This window comes from Panthera leo, chromosome B3 (genome assembly GCF_018350215.1).
Source record: "Panthera leo isolate Ple1 chromosome B3, P.leo_Ple1_pat1.1, whole genome shotgun sequence".
Taxonomy (NCBI): Eukaryota; Metazoa; Chordata; class Mammalia; order Carnivora; family Felidae; genus Panthera; species Panthera leo.
This window is the reverse complement of record NC_056684.1, coordinates 117,119,727-117,140,065: the sequence shown is the minus strand read 5'-3', so window position 1 is coordinate 117,140,065 and position 20,339 is coordinate 117,119,727. Positions and strand designations below refer to the sequence as shown.

The following is a 20,339-nucleotide window of genomic DNA, read 5'->3' as shown; positions in this document are numbered from 1 at the left end:
TGCAGCACTGTGAGAAATTTCTAGTCTTTGGTATTTTGTTATAGTAGCTAGAGCAGACTAAAATGCCCTTTGACCCTGCCTAAAAAACTCCACTCCATTGGTGTTGACCTTGACACAGCCTCTTATCCTCTGCCCCATTTCCCCCTAGAACAGGACCTGAGAAAAGGAGCGGGAGGGGTTAGGTGGTGGACAGAAACTTCAGACCAGGAAGGCAGCATGACAGAGTAGAAAGATCAAGGACTTTGCCATCAGGCTGACCGACACTCAAATCAAGGCCACCTCCTAGATTTATTAAACCTCGGAGCACCTCAGTGTTCTCATCTGTCAAATGGATGATATGTATAACCCTAAAAGTTTGTTCTTCAGATTGAATGAGGAAATATGTGTAAAAGGTGCCCCCCCCCAACAACAACAAATGGCCCAGATAAAAGCTTGTTTGGCCTTCCCAGTGTTGGGGGGAGGTAAGGGTTGCTCCCTTAAATACCCTCAGTTTTGTAGGTAGTTTTAATCTGAGATCAGATAATAAGAGAACATTCTTCAGGAGGAGGAGCTGGCAGGCCTACCTGGAAACGGTAGAAGGTGCCGTCATCCTTCATGGTGAGAACGTGGTCCGAGATTGGAAAGATGTAGCCTTGGGCAGCTATAAGGCTTCCCACGTGTATTGCTTCAACTGCATGGACAGGGCATGAGAGAGAGGAGTGTTTAGTAAGCTGTCAGAACGCAGGGCTCCTTAGCTGGAATGTCAGTCAGGAGGGCAGAAAGGCAACCGGAAGCCAACTGTCATCACCCCCAGATAGCTGCATGATTGATTGGCCGATTGACTGATAGCCTTTGATATAAATAAATGCACTGGGCCGGAGGTGGGGGTTGGGGCATCAGTGGCTAGGAAGGGCCAACATGTGTCTGGGTTGGCCCAGACATTTGGACCATTTGGACCAAGATTTGGATCCCAGCTCGGAGAGTCTGACATTGCTTGACTTTCCCCAACACTTGCAGAAGAAAGTAGCTTCATGGTTAAGAGCATGGGCTTTGGTATAGACACATGCTTCATGTAAAGGGCTTAGCAGTGCCTGGTGCTCGGTAGGTTTCAGCAGCCCTGATTCATGTGCCTGTTTCATCAGGTTTATCAGCCCCAGCAAAATGAGCATGTAGTCTCACTGCCCATAGCATTCCCCGATATGACAGTCCTACTGGAGGGAGGACAGCATTACCCTTCTCTAATGCATATAGAGCAAAACCTCACTTTCTTAGAAAATTGGAGGAAGGGTAGGTAATGCAGTGGGCAGTAGCAGAAGGAGGCCAACCTGACAGAAGTATTTATGTTTTTGCCACAATCAGCCCATTGTTTCGTTACTTAGCACCAGCCATAAATAGATTCTCGTAAGTAAGAATTTGTGTCTATTCGGAGCAGAGCTGAGAAAGAAAAATAACAAATCCAAAGGGTTCCATCATGCGTGATAATCCTTCACCAATATAAAAGTACTCTTACTGCTAAAAACTAATTTTTGGATGTGAAAGTGATTGATACGCTTAAGGAGTCTCCAGGAATTATTAATTTCATAAGCTCTGAATTTTTTTTTAAGGCAACTTGTTTCGTCTTGCAAACTTCTCAAGAGGTTGTATCTAATCCAAGTGTTTTACTTATGTAGAACACCTCTCTTTTGGAAATAACTGGTGGAGTCAGAATGAATGAAGTCGGATGTTATTTGCTCACTGATGACCAGTTTGCTTTTTAAAGTCTAGATGCTTCGAGAATCATGGGGACGGCAAAAAAGAAGAGTTTCGTCACTGGCAGCTGCTCCTTCCCCAGGGAGGAAAGAACAAAATCCAGTAAGAAGGTGACTTTCTTGTCCCCAACCTAGGAGCTGGAACTCTCACTTCATCCTTTGTGGTTCTGTTTAGCTATATGGCAGATGGGGAGGGAGGGGGAGGGGAGGGGCAGATGTTGGATGTGCCTGGCTTCCCAGGGCCTTGCTTTGTCTCACTTCTACCCTTGTATTCCCAGCTGGTGAATTGTTCTTAACTCTTCCTGCTCAACCATTTCTCAGAAGCCTAAATGGTTCCCAATACCTTGATGTCCTCTCAAGGCCATTGGAGTATAAGAGACCTTCATAGACATGATCTTATTCACGAGCTTTCAGGGAAAGTTCCTCATACCAGGGCCAGAGGACTTCTGAAGCCTATTCTCCTCCCACACTACTACTACTGCTCCAAGTGATAATAATACATGTTAGAAATACAGTGATTATTTTAGAAGGGGTAAGAAAACAATGCTATTGGTAGAGAAAAGACTACCCTGAAGAATGGTACTCCTTCGGTTAAGCATTATAACAAAAGAAGCATTGACTTTAAGTACGTGCCACTGAACTGGTAGAAATGCATTCAGCCCAGTTTTTACAAGCAGACAATCAGAAGTCCAGGCTGCATGAGGGAAATGCATGGGGCAGTTAATCTGGGTACTATCCTTAAAAGGATTTGAATTCACAGGTTCCCTCCTGTGGATTAAGAGCTTGAGCAGAATTACGAATTTTCACTTGTCACGGAAGTTGCCATTAATCATGATGGTGAAAAAGGCTAGTGTCCCTCCCACGAATGACCCACTTCTTTTCTGGCACTCAGATTTCTGGCGACTACATTTAATTGAACTCTGTGTAAATTGTATTGTTTCATAGTCAATAGCCTCTTAGGAGCATCAGATTAAAATATAGGAATTCCTGAGCTGACTTCATGACCACAGCAAGGAATCACAGCTGAAAGTCGGACACCTAGAAAGGGCACTTACAAAAATCTTTAGAACGCATAGCAATTGGAAGCCATTTAATTAAGGGCAGATAGGTCTACTCCCCAAGAACATAAGAATACATGAATGGATATTGGATATTGATAAACATGACCTTCAGGCATCAAGGATACTCAGTTAAAACAGGAAGTGTACTATAAACTCCAAAACGCATTAACAAACACACAGATCCTAAGGTTGGCTTATCTGGAATTTTCACTTTTCTGAAACCCCTCATTCTCTAATTAGGCTGGGAAAATAAATTTTACTACTGATTTTCTGGTGGGAGGACAGATTCGGAAACTGTTTTATTGGCCAGAATTCTGTTGTTGTCTTTCTGGTGAGGTTTTCCTAATTGAAATGCACAATTAAGGCTCAGGAAAAAAAAAAAATCATTCACTTCTTGCAGAAGGAGGAAACAGAAGGAGTCTTAGCAAATAATTAAACGTCTTAATTGTGGATCAGGCAATCTGATTTTAAGAGCTGGCTCTATAAAGATAGGTATTCAGTCGAGAAAATAAATTAATTTCATTCGCAAATAGAGTGACTCCACATCTTGGGATTCATATTTATTATTATGATGATGATGATTATTTTAATGTTTATTTATTTTTGAGAGAGAGAGAGAGAGAGAGAGAGAGAGAGAGAGAGAGAGAGAGAGCATGCACAGGGGAGGGGCAGAGAGAGAGGGAGACACAGAATCCGAAGCAGGCTCCAGGCTCTGAGCTGTCAGTACAGAGTCCAATAAAGAGTTCAAACTCACTGACTACAAGATCATGACCTGAACCGAAGTCGGATGTCTAACCTCCTGAGCCACTCAGGTGCCCCAAGACTCACATTTATAAGCCCAGTTCTCAGGAGAATGGGAGAATCTGGTTTGGAACTTGTTTATGGGATGTTTTTCAATACCACGGAGGATCAAATACCTGGGTCCTCGATGGAGAGGTTCTTCATAAGCCATTGCACAATGTCAGTACCTGAAATGATAAAGCAATTTGAACTGAAGACATCACGAATGCTTAACTCTATGGCAGAAGAGACATGTTTACCTAAGAATCCCCAAATTCCAATTAGCACACACCCAGAGAGCTGGATAATATTGACAATTTTCCATCCTAATTAACCATGTCTATCCATTGGTATGCTTCCATAGTCACGATCTCACTCTTTTCCAAAAAATCCATTTTTGATGACTCAGGATGATCTTGTGTCCACACTTCTAGGGAGTATCTATAGGGAACTTCCTGCAAATATAGATTTTAATGACTTCCCTGAGACAGGTTAGGTGAAATTATCCTATATCTGAACCCCAGGATATTTCCTGAAGGAGGAGGCCTCTTCAGCTCCCTACCCTAACTGACAAGGCCTGACTAACACAGGTGACCTTACAGTTTCTTAACAACAACAACAACAACAACAACAACAACAACAAATCTCTAATTTTTTCTTTGGGCCCATTTTAAATGAAAATGCTCCTATTGAGTTCTTACAATGGAATATGGCTATAAATGACATACACCACTTCTAGGCCTGGACCATAAAAACTCCCGTGTGACCCACCACACCCTTTCCTTCCCTATCTGCTGGCTGAATATAGAGAACCCCAAGAACACAGGGGGAGGGCAGAGCCACAATGTGGGAGGAGCCTGGGATCCTGAACAATCATAAAAATTGATGCCCATTTTGGGCTCTGACTTGATTAAAAAATAAACATTATTGTTTTAAGCCACAGAAGTTGGGATTTATTTGTTTTGACATCAAGTTCTACCTTAACTAATATAAAATCTTGAGTTGGAAGGGACTTCTAAAGCATATCTACTCCAACCCTAGCCAATATAGGAGCCCCATCTGTAATACTCTGGACAAGAGGTACCATAATCTCCACTTGGAAAAACCCTAGTACCTGGGAATTACAGATTCCTCCTAGTCAGTCTGTCCCAGTGAAATCATCTTTGATTTTTCAGAACAGAAATCTGACCCTCTCTGAAGTCCTCTCTTTGGACTTAGTTTTGCCCTCTGATGATAGAAAAACAAACCCAGACTTCTTGCTCTGGAGAGAGTCTGTCCGATATACTATCAGCATTCTTCTTGAGGTTTTCCCCCCTCGAGGTGACACCTGCCTAGGCCCCTCAGCTATTTTCTCCCATGACATGACCTAGAGACTCTTGCCATTTTAGTCAGAATTCTCTGAATATGTTTCCTTTTGTTTGCCTCCCTTTGAAAATGTCGTGCCTAGAGCCAACGTGGGAGTAGGGCAGTCCAAATTTCTGGAAGGTTCTGGACTTCCGGTCAATTCACCTTTGTCACTCAACCATCTCACTTTAAACCAGGGCTGATCTTCAAAGGTGGTTTGTCACCTCAGGATGGAATTTTTGATGGAAAGCAGCCTGAAAAGGGCAACATTTCTGGATGTCTGAGTCCTGTTGTGCGTGGGTCTGAGGCTTGGTCTGCCCATAGCTCTCCTGGAATAGATTCCTAGCTGAAAACCTGGAGAACTAGCAGAGGTCTTCGAGGAGCATTTCCTTTCCCCAGAAATAAAGTTTCCCAGAAATCTGACTGGTTGCCAGAGGTGAGAACAGCACAGGCCTGTTTCTCTCTGGCTCTCTGGAGAGGGAATGGAACCTTGCACCGTAGACAACGAGGGCCCCATCCTACTATTTCTGTGCTCCCCCAAGACCAGCCTCCACTGGCTCAGCCCTGCAAGGTGCCCCCGTTTCAACCTCAAAAGCAGAACTTCAAAGCTTCTCCCCACTCTTGCTCCCGGATGGCATCTAGGAGCTAAACTTTGGATCAAAACCACTCCTATTCATTCACATTCTTTGAGAGAAAGGAGAGTTACGTCTGTGTGTGCTTGTGCGTGTGTGTCCGTCTCTTCCAAATTATACAAGTTCAACATTTGTCCTAGGACATGAAGAACAAAGCAGAAATCAAATAAGAACTGTAATCCCAAGTTGGGGGTGGGGGAGAGACTCTAACCTGTTTTTTCCTCAAAAGAAAAATAGTTCTTTTTTGTGGGTTGCCTGGAAACGGATAGGTTTCCAGCATCAGCAACAGCTCTCCCCCGGGCAGGCGGATTATCTTTCTGCTGAGCTTGCTGAACCATTATTTATCACCTGCCAAGATTGATTACTCACCCTGGGACAATGACAGCCCTTCCTTTCCCCTGTTAATTACTGTCATCATTAATATCCATGTCACTAATTAGTATTCATTCACATTGAAACTCCTTCCTCGCTATCATATCCGTTCCCCCCTCCACCCCAGCCGAGACTTCAGCACTATTGTCTAGATTTCTACCCTCTTTTGCTTTCATGCGCTCAGTGTCTGGCCTAATTGTTCTCCCCAGTCCACCAGGCCCTGGTTTGCATTCACGGAGCCGAAGGATCCCCTTTTAAGCACTTTGTTTTTGGTAAAGACGGGAAAGTCACAAAAGCCTCTGTCCTTTTCACCTAGCAATGTGGCGGACCACAGACCTGGGTTTCTTGACGCTGGCGCAGCCACCGTAACAGTTGGGGTCTTCATCTGGGGACTGGGGTGACTGTACTCAAAGCTCTGGTGAGGGCCAAGCTGCGCCCCTGCCTGTCCTGGGTCACTGCCTGCCTCACCCGCTGCAGACCTGCACGAAGGCCCTCAGCAAGCATAACAATGTGTAGGGGTTGAGGACGCCCCCCCTCCTTCTCTTGGGCATGGGCTGCTTTAGGCTTCCTTGGACTAACCCAGGAGGGGCCAGCCTCCAGCCTCGTAGCTGGAAGCAAATGGTCCATGTTGAGCCCCAGGAACAAGTAAGGGAGGGAAATCTGTCATAATATTATGTCCTTTAAAAGACCTATAATTATTACACTGGAGCCAGGCGAGGATAGTTCAAATATCCGTCAGGAGAAAGCATTTTTCTTTTTTTCTCTTTCTTTTCTTCCTTTTTTCCTCCAGCCCCCAATCATTCTTTCCTTCCTATTCTGAAAAGAATTTGAAGCAGATTATTTTTCTGTTCTCTCTCAAATTAATTGTTGCCCTTTGTTACCACTGTCGGATTCTGGTTCTTATTTTGGTCAAGATACCCCGCCAAGGACTTAAAGCCAATATAAAAACTTTAGGAACAAATGCAGAATAGTTACTCTTTATTCCCAAAGGTTCTAAAACACTTGGCTGAAAGTTTTCTTTTTGAGGCTAATATGTCAACATATATGTCAGGAATATCCATGAAATACATCAGAGGGCACCCGAAACTGTTCTCCACAGCATGCGTGGTTTGTTAGTATATTTAAGTATATATTTATCAGATGTAGGTATGCTTTATGTTTCTGTATGTGCTGTAGGTATGTATTCCAATTATGTCTTTTATATATCATTATGTGTATTGGAAGGGTGTTTGGACACAACTCAAAACTTCTCTAGTAGGGGACTGAATAATTAATTATGGCTCATCCATGCAACATGTATCTATTGAACACCTAGTGTATTAAATGAAAAAGCATATCAAGAACAGTGTGTATTGTAAAATGACATTTTTACAATAGAAAATATGTATTTGCATTTGTATTCTATTAATTACACATGTGTAGATATATACAGATACCGAGAAGAGAAGCTCTGGAAGAATGTTTATTTTTGAGAGAGAGAACGTGAGCGACGGAGGGGCAGAGAGAGAGGTAGACTCTATGCAGATAGCAGAGAGCCCGATGCGGGGCTCGAACTCAGGAACCGTGAGATCACGACCTGAGCAAAAGTTGGAGGCTTAACTGACTGAGCCACCCAGGAGACCCTGGAAAAATATTCAAACTGTTAACTTTAGGTTATCCTGGAGAGAGTGGAGGGTCCAATGATGGAAAATTTCTATTTTTTACATTTCCTTATTATTTGGAATTCATTGAACGTTAATATACTGCTTTATATAGTGCTTTTTAAATATATGGCTTTTTAAAAGTGAAAAACACTTTGCACTGTAAAGAGCAGAAAGGGAGGCGATGACCTCCTCCAGAGACAGCAGTGGAGAGGCTGGGGGATCAGGTTGCAGACACACAGCGGAGAGGGTAAGGGGAGCTCCGAACCCTCCTGCTGCCCCCAGGCCCTGGCCGTGGGCATTTTCTGCTCCCCAGTGAAGGGGCAGAGAAAAATGAGGCATGACTCACAAAACTGCCTCTCTCCAGAGGAGTAAAGAATTGGGAGGCTCGCTCCTAAGCCTCAAGCTCGTCACTCCCTCTGGACATTGGGCCAACCCCAAAGCTTTTTGTAGACTCTAACAGGGCTCCTCACCCTAGTCCTAGACTAAGGGTGATCATCTGTACCCCTCAGTACAAACTGGATTCGAGCAAGCTGGTGAGATCTTCCAATATTTTAGGGGGTTCTCTTTCCGGTTTGGGGGAGATCCTTATTACAGAAGGGTTGTATTCTGAACTTTGTCCTCATGTGTTTTTTAAAAAAAATGTTTTTAAATGTTTATTTATTTTTGAGAGAGAGAGAGAGAGAATGAGTGGGGGAGGAGCAGAGAGAGAGATATACACAGAATCCAAAGCAGGCTCCAAGCTCTGAGTCGTCAGCACAGATCCCAACTCGGGGCTCGAACCCACGAACCGTGAGATCATGACCTGAGCTGAAGTTGGACACTCAACCGACTGAGCCTTCCAGGTGCCCCTGTCCTCATGTGTTTTAAGTGCCCCCAAAGATGAAGGAATACATGGAACTTCCTGCCAGATAAGTCAGAACCTAAGGGGATCCTACTCTGAAATGCTTTCCCCCATTCTTCCCAAAGTATTGTATCAACCTTAGCCCAAATTAGATTATGCAAACTTGATAAAAGACTGGTTCCAATCACCTGCAAATTTCAAGTTATGTGAAACTTGGTAGCTTATAAATCATAGTACTGATGACTGAAGCAATCGATAACTTACTTGTCAGTCCTCACCACTGGGGAAAGACACCTTCATTTGAGTAAACGGTTTCTGGAGCCCAACAAAAGATAAGATGGTTCCGGCCGTGAGTGACCTCCTGGTCCTCCGCAGTCAAGGTTATGACTCAGTCCACCCTGGGATTCTCACACACCTGCCAAGGTCTCTGCTACACCTGTGAGTGAGGAGGGCATCTTCGTGCCGCTTTATCACGTAGGTGCCATAGGCAGGCCAACATTCCTGAAGGAGGGAGACATTCCCCAGGGTCCATTGTGCACCAGGCTAGAGCTGGGCACTTGACCCTGTAATCACATATCATCCTGACAATAATTGCATATAGTATAATAACTAGTATACCCATTTTAAGGACGAGGCCCAGAGAGGCCCAAGGCCACATACCTATAAGAGCCAAGCCTGGAATCCAGGCAAACTCATGCCAGATACTATGTCCACCACATCATTCTCTCTTACTGCTGAATAACTTTCCAAACGGTACTCAGAACAATAACTGGAAAGGTGATACTCTGTGCTTATTTTCCCCTTGAAGCAGGGACATTAATTTAGTAGTAATAATAATTACTACCAATATTAGCTAGTGAGCTAATAATTCATTGAGCACTTTCTATATTGCAGGCTGTGGGATGACCCTACGATACTAGTCGCATGGGGGCACCTGGGTGGCTCAGTCAGTTAAGTGTCCGACTTTAGCTCAGGTCACAATCTCACGGTTTGCGTGTTTAAGCCCCGCATCGGGCTCTGTGCTGACAGCTCAGAGCCTGGAGCCTGCTTTGGATTCTGTGTCTCCCTCTCTCCTTGTCCCTCCCCTACTCATGCTCTGTCTCTCTGTCTCTCTCTCTCTCTCTCAAAAATAAACTTAAAAAAATTTTTTTTAAATCCCATGATGTAAGTAGATTATTAGCATCTTTATTTTGCAGATGAATGGAAGGACATTCTAAGTAGGGCAGTCTTTATAGTTTTAGACCTTTCTTTTTTTTAGTTAAAAAAAAATCCCACAAAATGCAACAGTTAGCTGGCAGAGAAAGTGACCTTACTTAAGAGGAGATGTTAAACTTTAGGATTTCAGAGGGTGAACACACTGAATAGTGGCAGGAAGACAGGAGGAGACTCAGGAGGAAGCACTGTGTGCCAGGACAAGTCTAATGGCATTTTGAGGAGTCGTGTTTGGTCAATGGGCTTGACTTTTTCCAAGGAACGCCGTGACAAAATTTCACAGACATATGCTCGTTAACCAAGCCTAGGAAGCAATAGAACACAGCGTTTATGAAGTCAGACTTGAGTTCAGCTCATGCTGTGTCACTTACAGACTGTGTGACCCGGGGCAGGTCCCTGAACCACCCCCCACCCCAACCTCCATGTCTTCATGGGTTGATGGGGGTGAAATACTGCCTACTTAGAGGGTACCGTAAGTGCGTGTATTCAAAACCTGGCCCGTGGTTTTGCTGGAATGGTCTGTTGATCATCAGCTCACCCACCTGCTCTGTGCCTTCATTGCCTGAGATGGAAACGGAGACAATAACTGATCCGCTGCAGAGGCCCTAGGGGTTAAAGGGAGTTCCGCCCGTGCCATGCCCGCGCAGTGCCCGCTACAGAATACGCATTAGCGCACATTAGCTGCGGACAGAGTCTGCATTTTTAGGGACCTTGTATTGGAGCCAAGAGTCTAATCAAGTCATCTGTATGCCTGGAAGAAGCAACAGCAACTTGGAATTTTTGTGTGATTTGCCTGCCTTTTTGCCTTAGAGAACCTCAAGATGTCTTCTGATGCTTTTACGAAGGGGTCTGCTGATGGATAGCTTGTCAGATGGGAGGGGCAACGAACAAGGCAGTTGCAGTAGGCAAGCTCTAGGAGCCCGACCTCCGTGGCCCCATTCCTGGCCCTGTTCCTCCAGTAAGTGGACTTCTGGGCACGGTGGGTGGTAGGTAGAGTGGGTGCCCTCAATGCACGGCCATTCGGTCCAGCATAACAAGCCGTGTGCGCCAGTCCCTCACGTCCCAACATCCTCTTCCTCTCCCTCTTCTCCTCTTCGGCCTCATGGACTGCTTCTCCACTCCCAGAATGCACCACGCTCCATCCCGCTGCAGGACATTTGCATAAGCGATTTCCTGAGCCAGTAATGTTCCCTCCTTTCTCCGCTCCACTGTCTCTAGCTGACTCTGGCATGTCCTTTGGTTCTAACTTCCTCAGGAAAGCCTTCACAGATCTCCAAACCACGTCGAGTCCTTTGGCTGTCCCTTGCAGAGAATGGGGTTCCTTCTCTTCGGAGCACTTCTCTCCATTTGGAATTAAACAGCAGAAATTTATTGGCTCACAGTTCTGGAGGCCAGAGGCCTGAGACGGCGGGGTTGGCAGTGTGGGTTCATCTGAGGGCGGTGGGGGAGAATGGGTTCTGGGCCTCTCTCCTCACGTCTGCAGGTCTGCTGGTCTTTGGTGTTCGGGGCCTGCAAAAGCATCACCCCGATCTCTGCATGAGCACCCATCAGAGAGCATTAGAAATGTTCTGGGGGCAGCTGAGTGTTCCAAGGAGGTTCGGAGGGGACTCTGTGGCTGGAAGGCATCTGGGCCGTATTGCCTTCCAGTGTTGTCTAATGGTCATCTCATTTGTGCGAATTTGAATCTGAAACGTGGTTCATGGACACGTGAACTTATATTTAAGTTAATCTGTGCGGCCGAGGCTTTCTTGAGATGAGGTACCTTCATCTTTGCGTGGCCCTCTCCCTGCACGTGTGCCTCTTTGTCCAACTTTTCCTTTTTAGAGGGACACCTGTCATAGTGGATTAGAACCCACCCTCACTAACTCACGTTAACTCATTACATCTGAAATAACCCTGTGTCCAAGCAAGGTCACGTTCCAAGGTAGTGCAGGCTAAAACTTCAACATCCAAACTTTTGGGAAGACGCAGTTCCGCTCCTAACACTCGCTAAACCTTCGCCCTGAGACGGCAGGACTCTGTCACACCGTCCTGTCTCTGGTACCGTGCAAACACCTGGCCTGGAGCTGGGGTTTAATACATGCTCATCGAGCGACAGTTATATTCAAATATACATCCTCCAGTATGTATCCACCCATAGGTACATATTCACCACATTGTAAATTTTTCTCTCAAGTTTTGTGGCCCAGGAAACCTCATCACACACTAGCACCAACCGTGTGTGTGTGTGGGGGGGGGGTGCATTTTGCAGCCACTGCTTTACATGAAAGTTTCGAGGGTTTTCATCCGTTGACACTGTTAGCTTTCGAAACTCCTGTCTTCTCTTGTATAAAGAAAGCTAACCTGATGAAAGCTTTAAAAAAATATTAGGCAGCAATCCAAAGCCGCCTTCTTTTCTTTATGCGACGCTGGCTGTCACGGGAAGAGGACGGTGAGTACAGGAAAGGCAAAGTCTCCCACCCTCTTCTGTGGGGCTCACAGCCACTGTCCCCCGCCAGCTCTGCACCGGTCCCTCTGCTCACTCCACTGGCCTCCAGACTGCACAGCTCCAACTGCCTTTCGCTGGCTTTGATCCAGCGTGTGATCCTCCCTTCTTCACAGGGAGGCTTCTGCAGTCTGACTCGGTTTCGGACAGGTTGGAGGAATTCAGTCCAGACACGCCAAGTAAAATTTTGAACCCAGGGATCCCCAAGCAGCACCACTGTATCCCCTTGTAAACCACAGCCTCTGGGAGCCACCTCCCTGGGGCGTCCTTCCAGGCCAGGCAAATCGGCTTGCTGACCATGGGCCTGTGACAACCGTGCCCCTCGGCGACCCAGGGCCTACGCGGCAGGAAAGACGACTGGCTGCTGGGAACCCCTTGGTGGGCCTTCCCCTCCCCCTCCCTGCCCCCGCGCACCCCCCACTGCAGCCCAGCCTCCCCACTCAGATTCTGCGTTTCCCCATTCTCTGAAATTTAAAGCTTCCCTGTGCATTATGAAAAATAATAGGGGGCAGGAGACCAGGCGAGGTTATTACCAACTCATAAATCAACCAGGAGGCTCTGAGGGTTGCGGTGAGGTGTCTGAGATGGGCCCCCTGGTTTGTTATCTCACCCAAGCCCCCACGATTGATTCATAACCTCATAACCCTCCTGCGTCCCAATCCTGGGCCTTATATCTAATTGTCAGCAGCCGAGGACATGATTTGCAAGAGGATGCGGTGGCGGCAGCCGTGGGGGTGGAGGAGAGATTAGTTTTGTCAATCAAAAGCGTCCAGGGGAGGTGGGGAGCGCCCAGGACTTAGCTTCACAATCAGCTTATTAAAGAGAAGGCTGAACATGGCTACGCTGACTGGGCCTCTTGCAGGGGCCTGGAGGACAAGGCCACTGGGGTGTAGCCTCTGTTCTCTGGGCCCACATTCCTCTCAACCCGAAGGCAGGAATGAGGGGCAAACAGACTCGCGGCTCCAGGGGAGAAGCAAGCTAGTGGAGGCATTCAGCCGCATCCATCAGAGAGTGTTATAAACGTCCTGGGGGCTGCTGAGCGTTCTGGGGAGGCCTGGAGGGGCCCCTGTGGCTGGAAGGCATCTGGGCCGTATGGCCTTCCAGTGTTGTCTAACGGTCACCTCATTTGTGTGAATTTGAATCTGAAACGTGGTTCACGGACATGCGAATTTACATTTAAGTTAATCTGTGCGGCTGAGGCTTTCTTGAGGGGAGCAGGAACGGAGAGCCTTTACGAGGCCCCGGCCTGCAGGCTGCAGTCACTTACCAGGAATTTGATCCGTCCATCCACACTATGATAGCAATTATACGGATCCAATTGTACAGCTTTAAGGTTTCAAGTCTGCAAAGTACCCTGGACATCTGCCACCACCTTGGGGCGGGCGAGGCGTGCACAGCAGGGTGTGTGAGCAAGCCGGGGTTGAAGCAGAGTCTGGGACACACTGGTTTGTGAGCAAAGAATTTACAGTTTTGCACTAATTCCAGCTCCAGTCCCTTGGAACCTGCCTCTGGGCTCTATCAGAGAATAGCTCTGGCGTGGTGGAGTGAGCTTTTGTAATCAGACAGACCCGGTTCCGGGCCTGGCTCTGCCCCTTGCTAGAGGATCCCCTGGGATGAGTCACCCCACCACTCGGAGCCCCAGTTTACCCACCTGCAAAATGGGGTCAAGCACAGGATCCACCTGACAGCCTGTTACGATGATTACAATGAGGAAACAGAAGAGACACCAACCAACCCTACATCTCGCCTACAACCAACACAGACCTCTCCATCTGAGAACTGAAATCCGGAGCTGGTCTCCCACGGAAAGATCCCCAGCCTGGAACCAAGCCCCTTCTCCTGCCCCTCCCCGGGCCTAGGCTACAGGCCTTCCAGAGAGTTCGTGGCTTGTTCTCGCGTGGCTCTTCCAAGCTCCTCTCTTTTGTTCAGATGGATGAGGCCATCCTCTCAACCTTGGTCTGGGGTCTTCTCTATCAGCGGGGGATATACTTCCAGGTCTGCTCCTAGTTCTTGAGGCAAAGCAGGACGAGGACCCCTCGGAGACCTGTACCCCAGCTCCAGCCGGGCTCTCACCTGGCGTCTCCCACAGGAGCAGCTAGGAGCCAAGTGGCCTGGGTGTGAATCCAGCTTCCCCCTGCCACCAGCTCGGTGGCCTTGGGGATGTGCCTCGCCCTTCGTAAGCTTCAGTTTCTATGAGATAGGATAAAAAGCTCGGTCTGAGAGGGGAGACATGAGCTTGGAAAAGCTTCCGCCCCGAGTCCTTCAACACATAGCAAAGGATGGGTAAATGTTGGCTTTACTGGTATTATGACTGCTGTTACTGTGACTGGAACATTTCACTCATTTACCTGCAGTGATGAATAAAATGGCTGTCCTCCAACAAGAAGGGGGACCAGTGTGCTGCAAGGACTGTGACTGGAGGATCGTGGGGTGCCCTGGGGTCACAGACAGGTGTGTGCCATTCCAGAGCTGACCCACTGTCAGGAAGCAGGTGTTTGGGAACAGCAGGAAACAGTGGGAAGAGACTGGCGGAGGGGGAGCCCTGGATGTAAAGCCAAGGGCTCCACCACGGCAGCCAGAAGCAAACCACACTAACGGCACCAGGGCATACCTAACATTTGTATTGAGGTCAAGGTGGAGTAACAGCAAGTCTCTGTGGAAGGGAAGAGTCATGGGGGGGCAAAGAGTCAAGAGCACACTCTGGCATCATCTACGCGCAAAGCACTGTGGCCAGACGCCGAGGGCGGTGATTCAGGCGCGACTCAGAGAAAGAACCGGGCTTACGAGCTAAAGGGAAATGATCTCAGAGTTGCTGAGGAATGATCTCATGTGTTCCCGGCAACGGGATGCTGGCCCTCCCCTCTCTTCTGCTCTCAGCCTGAGCCTCATGGCCTCTGCCAGCGTTACCGTGAACGCTCTGGGTCAGTCCGCAGCCCCTACAACTCCACTGCGGGTGCGGTCCCCCCAAACCCAGAGGAAGAGCGGCGTGCCCCCACGTGTTTCCCTGCCTCCTCCTCTTTCAGTGGAGGGCCGGTGGCTTTGGGTTCTCTCGGAACTGCTGCCATCTCGCCTCCCCAGGACCCCTCCCCTTTGACTCTACCTGGATTGACAGCCTTGAGCGCCGAGGGCAGAGAGCTGGGTTGTCGGAGGGTGGCAGGGTGTTGACACAAAACAGAAGCAGTGGCAGGAACGATAGGGGCTGATCAGAGGCTTACGTGTCCTGACCTTGCTGAGGACTGGCCGGGCCCTGGATAACCAGGAGGCTGGCAGAATGGCACTCACGGCCTGGCCATCAGTGAGAATACCATATGGTTTCACTCATATGTGGAACCTGAGCAACAAAACAGGTGAACATACGGAAGGGGGAGGGGAGAGAAGAGAGGGAAACAAGCCACAAGAGCCTCTTCATGTTAGAGAGCAGACTGAGGGTGGATGGAGGGAGGTGGGTGGGGAATGGGCTAGCTGGGTGATGGGTACTAAGGAGGGCACTTATTACGATGAGCACTGGGTGTTGTATGTAAGTGATGAACCACTGAATTCTACTCCTGAAACCAATATTGCACTGTATGTTAACTAACTAGAATTTAAATAAATAAATACAGGGGCGCTTGGGTGGCTCAGTCGGTAAAGCGTCCGACTTCAGCTCAGGTCGCGATCTCGCGGTCCGTGAGTTCGAGCCCCGTGTCGGGCTCTGGGCTGATGGCTCAGAGCCTGGAGCCTGCTTCCGGTTCTGTGTCTCCCTCTCTCTCTGCTCCTCCCCCGTTCATGCTCTGTCTCTCTCTGTCTCAAAAATAAAATAAACGTTAAAAAAATAAAATAAATACAGACACCAGGGCGGGGTGCCTGGGTGGCTCAGTCGGTTAAGCATCTGACTTCGGCTCTGGTCATGAGCTCGTGGTCTATGAGTTCGAGCCCCATGTTGGTATCGCTGCTGACAGCTCAGAGCCTGGAGCCTGCTTTGGATTCTATGTGTGTGTCTCTCTCTCCCCCTCCCCTGCTCAAGCTCTGTCTCTCTTTTTCTCTCTCAAAAATAAACAGACATTAAAAAAAAAAAAAAAAAAAAAAAGACACCAGGGCCCTGCCCAGAGGGGAGCTGGCAGCAGCCAAGCCATACTACCTGCCTTCCCCGCCCCACTCTTTCCTCCTGAAATCCCTAACTCTTTTTCTTCTTCTTCGGGCAGGCAGGTAAGGGGCCCGGGTCTGGCTTTGGAAGATTTGAGGGGAAAGTGAAGCCAGCCGTCTGAGGTGGAGGAGAGTTTTGAGAGTCCACAGTTCGGATCTCTCTACCTGCCTTTTCTGGTTTCCGTAGGTCAGGTTCTAAGATCAATAACGGAGGCACATGTGGGGACAGGGAAGGACCCTGAGGGAGAGGACGGAGGTCCCTGGGGCTTGCAGGGGCTGGCTCCCTCTTCATGACCTCAGTCTCTCATTCCAGCTCCCTCCCTCCCCACCCCCCCCCCCACCTGCTCCCAGAGATCGCACTTCCCCTATTAGCACGGATGCTGTGCACGCACATGTGTCCACAGCCGTCCACACCATACCCACACATGGAGCCGACACACATTCACATGTGCCCTTGCACGCACACACACGCACCCTCTCATATTTCACAGCCATCGCATTGCTTCCGTAATATGTTCCCAACCCTACAGTCCCGACAAATGACCAAAAGAAGTTGAGGCTAGAACAAATTTCGAGGAGGGAGCTGCTTTTATATGTTAGAAACCTAAGTAATACGGAGGAGAGGCCAGATCTCAGCACCACTCATATGATCAGCGACCGTGAGTCCCCTTGCAGGGAATAATCTTGACTGCCTGCACACAGTGGCCGGCGAGGAAAAAAGAGGGGCTGAACCCAGCCCACAGAAGGGAGAAATGACTGCATTCATCTCCAAGACGTGGAGCACATTTTCTCTTTTAAGCTTCTAGATGATTTCGGACCTCCGCGGTTTAAGGAGTGGTCTTGGAGCTGAGGGCGGCGTGTTGGGATATCAGACAGGAAAAGGAAGGCCAGAAAGAAAAGAAAAATTGCCACCATCACCAGCAGGCACGTCTACGGTCGAAAGCATGGTCATGTTTACGCTGTGCCAACGAGGTCCTGGAGGGGAGCAGGGGACCCCCGGGAACCCCACAGTTACGGGGCATGCAGTGAACGTGGTGTAGACAAAGGTACAGCTGGGTTCAGGGATGGCAAAGCAGTCTGGGGCCAGAGCACCAGCTGGAGAAGTTTCCTCCACGAGGTCCAATGGGACAGGAAGATAGAGGAGTTACGGAAACCTAGAGGAGGTGGTTGCTGTTGGAGACAGTGGCCGGACAGGATCCATGGCCGTTGATTATTTATTGGTTCAAATGTTTATTTATTTTTGAGAGAGAGAGAGCACGCAAACAGGGAAGGGGCAGAGAGAGAGAGAGAGAGAGAGAGAGAGAGAGAGAGAGAGAGGGATTCGTAGCAGGCTCTGGGCTGACAGCAGCGAGTCCAATGTGGGGCTTGAACTCACGAACCCCTCACAGACACGTCCGACCATCAAGGAGCGAGCCCCACAAAGACAACAGCGGACCTGTGTAATTAGATGAAATGGAGCGAGGGGGGCGAGCGTGACCGCGGGGCGACGGAGACTGGGAAGTGAGCAGGATGGCATGAGCCCCGCAGGCTGGAGCAGCAGGAAGGACGGGTTGCGTGTGTATTTGGAGGAAGGGCAACGATGAGGAGAACCCCCCCGCCCCGGGGTGGGACCATGCAGAGGGCAGGCGTGTGGGACTGGAGATAGGAGGCTGGAGACACAGACCGGGCTGGAGCTGAGACCAAAGAGGAAGGGGCCACCGCACCTCGGGAAGCCTGTGGAGGGCCCTGGGGTATGTTTCCATTTATTTAAATTTTTTTTTATTCGAGTGCAGTTGATACACAATGTTACGTTCGTTGTACAATATGGTGATTCGATGGGTGTACAGGTGATGCTATGCTCACCACAAATGTAGCTACTCCTGCCAGCATACAACATAATTGCCGTGCCACTGACTATATTCCCTCGGCTGTGCCTTATATCCCTGTGACATCTTCCTCCCGTAACCACAAGCCTGTATCTCCCACGAAGAGTATGGAGGTTCCTCAAAAAGTTAAAAATAGAAATATCACATGATCCGATAATTCTCCTGCTGGGTATTTACCCCGAGAAAACAAAACGACTAACTTGAAAAGGTACACGCACCCCTACGTTTGTCGCGGTGTTATTTACAACAGCCAAGATACGGAAGTGTCTGTCCATAAACAAACAGATAAGGAAGATGTGCGTGTATGCAATGGAATATTACACGGCTGTGAAAAAGGATGCACTCTTGTCTTGGGTATTTTTCCAAGGTGGCTTTGGCTGCTAGGAGGAGGAGGGATTATAGAATGACAGGAGCAGAAGCAGGGAGACCAGCTGGTAGCCATTTTCAGTAGGTTGGGGGAATCCAACGCTAGCTGGGCTCCACCGTGGCAGTGGGATGAGAGAAGCAGGTGGGGTTCCAGTCTACCTTGGAGGCAGGGCTCCTGGTCCTCTCTACTGGACGGGACATGGAGTCTGAGAGCAAGAGGAGTCAGGACTGACTCTCAGGTTTCCAGCTTAACTAATTGCATGCACGGTGGAATTTAGACTAACTGAGACACAGAAGCAGGTTGGGGAGGAAGCCTGGGATCATCTGTTGGCCGTGTCTTGTCTCGGATTTATATTCTAGGAGCTATCTGAGTGGAGATGTCAAGTTGGTTGTTGGACAAATGAGTCTGGATTTTCAGGGGGAGAGCAGGCTGGTGATACTCTTTGGGAGTGATTGGTGTGTAGGAATTCACCTTAAGCAGTGAGTCTGGATGAGGTCACCCATGGAGAAAATGCAGATGAGAAGCACATTGGAACGATGCCCTTGGCTTTCGAATGGTGCAGCTGGCAGGGGACGTGAGCCTGTCCTTCCTCAATCTGAAATGCCTTTCATTACTCTGAATGCCCAGGCTTCGTTCTTCTGTGACTTAGCCTGTGATCATTGCACTCCATTCCCTTTCTGGGGAGATGACAGGAGAAACGAGCTCTGACACCAGCCCCTCTTTGCCAGCCTCCGTCAGAACCTGCAAGAGAGCCACCTCTCTTGCTCATGCCTCGATGCAGGGAAAACTGCACCCTTTACCACCATTTTACGGCCCCTGACAGTTCTGCCTGGTGATCAAGCCAAAGAGACAGTTAAGGATTTCTGTGCTCTCTTCTGATTTGCAACAAGTTTACACTTGTTTTCTGACTTTTCTAACACTAAATTACAGCAGACTCTCTAAAAGCATCTTGTGCGACTCTGGAGCTGGCCTGTGGCCACGCACTGCTGTGTGAGCCCTGCCTCCGAGCGGACACCGTCACTCGGCACGGAGGTGACTGCAAGCTCCAGACCCTGCCTGTGTCAGAAGACTTTGGGGTGGAATGGTGTCAGAAGCCAGGCGTCTTTCTAACGTGCAAGCCTCCTTTCATACCCATCAACTCCAGGCAGAGAGAAGCTGGCTTTTGTTTAGAGAAGATGCTGAGAAGACTCCCAAGTGGAGAAACTCTGCAACTAACCAGGAAAGAATAAGTATCAAACCGATCCTGAGTATATTCTTCCTAGCACCATTTCCTCATCAGCTCTCCTGCCCCAAGTGCTGGCTGCTTCCAAAACGGAATAGATTTCAGGTGGTGAATAATTAAAGATATTGCTAGAATTAATGAGAATACAACAGGATCCAAGTGATGACTGGGGAGAGCTCTATGAGGAGCCCTTGGTCAGGGATAGCTGCTGTAAGGGATCATAGAATTGAGCTTATGATTCCTGGAAATAAAAGGATAAAGTCAACGGCACTCATTTCTTGGCCTGTCTTCTCTATCGGTGCATCTGAGGGTCCTGAAGGAGAGATGCCCCCGTGTCCTCAGCTCGGCCCCCTTGGCTCATTGCCCAGAGCACATCACGGATTTTCAATAAACATCTGATGAATATTTCACAGAATGTTGGCCAAAATCGATGATTTGCATTTTGGCATAGCTAATCACTGTGCTGTTTTTTCTTCCGGGTGTTGGTTTTGATAGAGTTGGTCACTTCTTAGGGCCACTTCTGAATCTTGATAGTAAGGCGGGACAGATCTTTGGTATGGAAAGCTACCTTGCTGTTTGCTATTGCAGATTATTTATGTGTATGTTGAAGAGGGGGCCAACACAAGGTCCTATTTCGAGTTATTCGGGACTAGCCCATCCTTGACC

At 48.4% G+C, this 20,339-nt stretch overlaps 1 protein-coding gene across 1 annotated transcript in view; it reads right to left on the bottom strand.

The window, feature by feature from the left end:
• Nucleotides 1-20,339, bottom strand: part of RGS6 (regulator of G protein signaling 6) — a 595,776-nt gene that overhangs the window by 93,160 nt on the left and 482,277 nt on the right. Inside the window, exons 5-6 of the mRNA XM_042943677.1 lie at nucleotides 3,706-3,756; nucleotides 564-670 (exon numbers count right to left, since the gene is read on the bottom strand). Of these exons, the coding sequence (XP_042799611.1) occupies nucleotides 564-670; nucleotides 3,706-3,756 (158 nt within the window). The remainder of the gene's footprint in view (nucleotides 1-563; nucleotides 671-3,705; nucleotides 3,757-20,339) is intronic.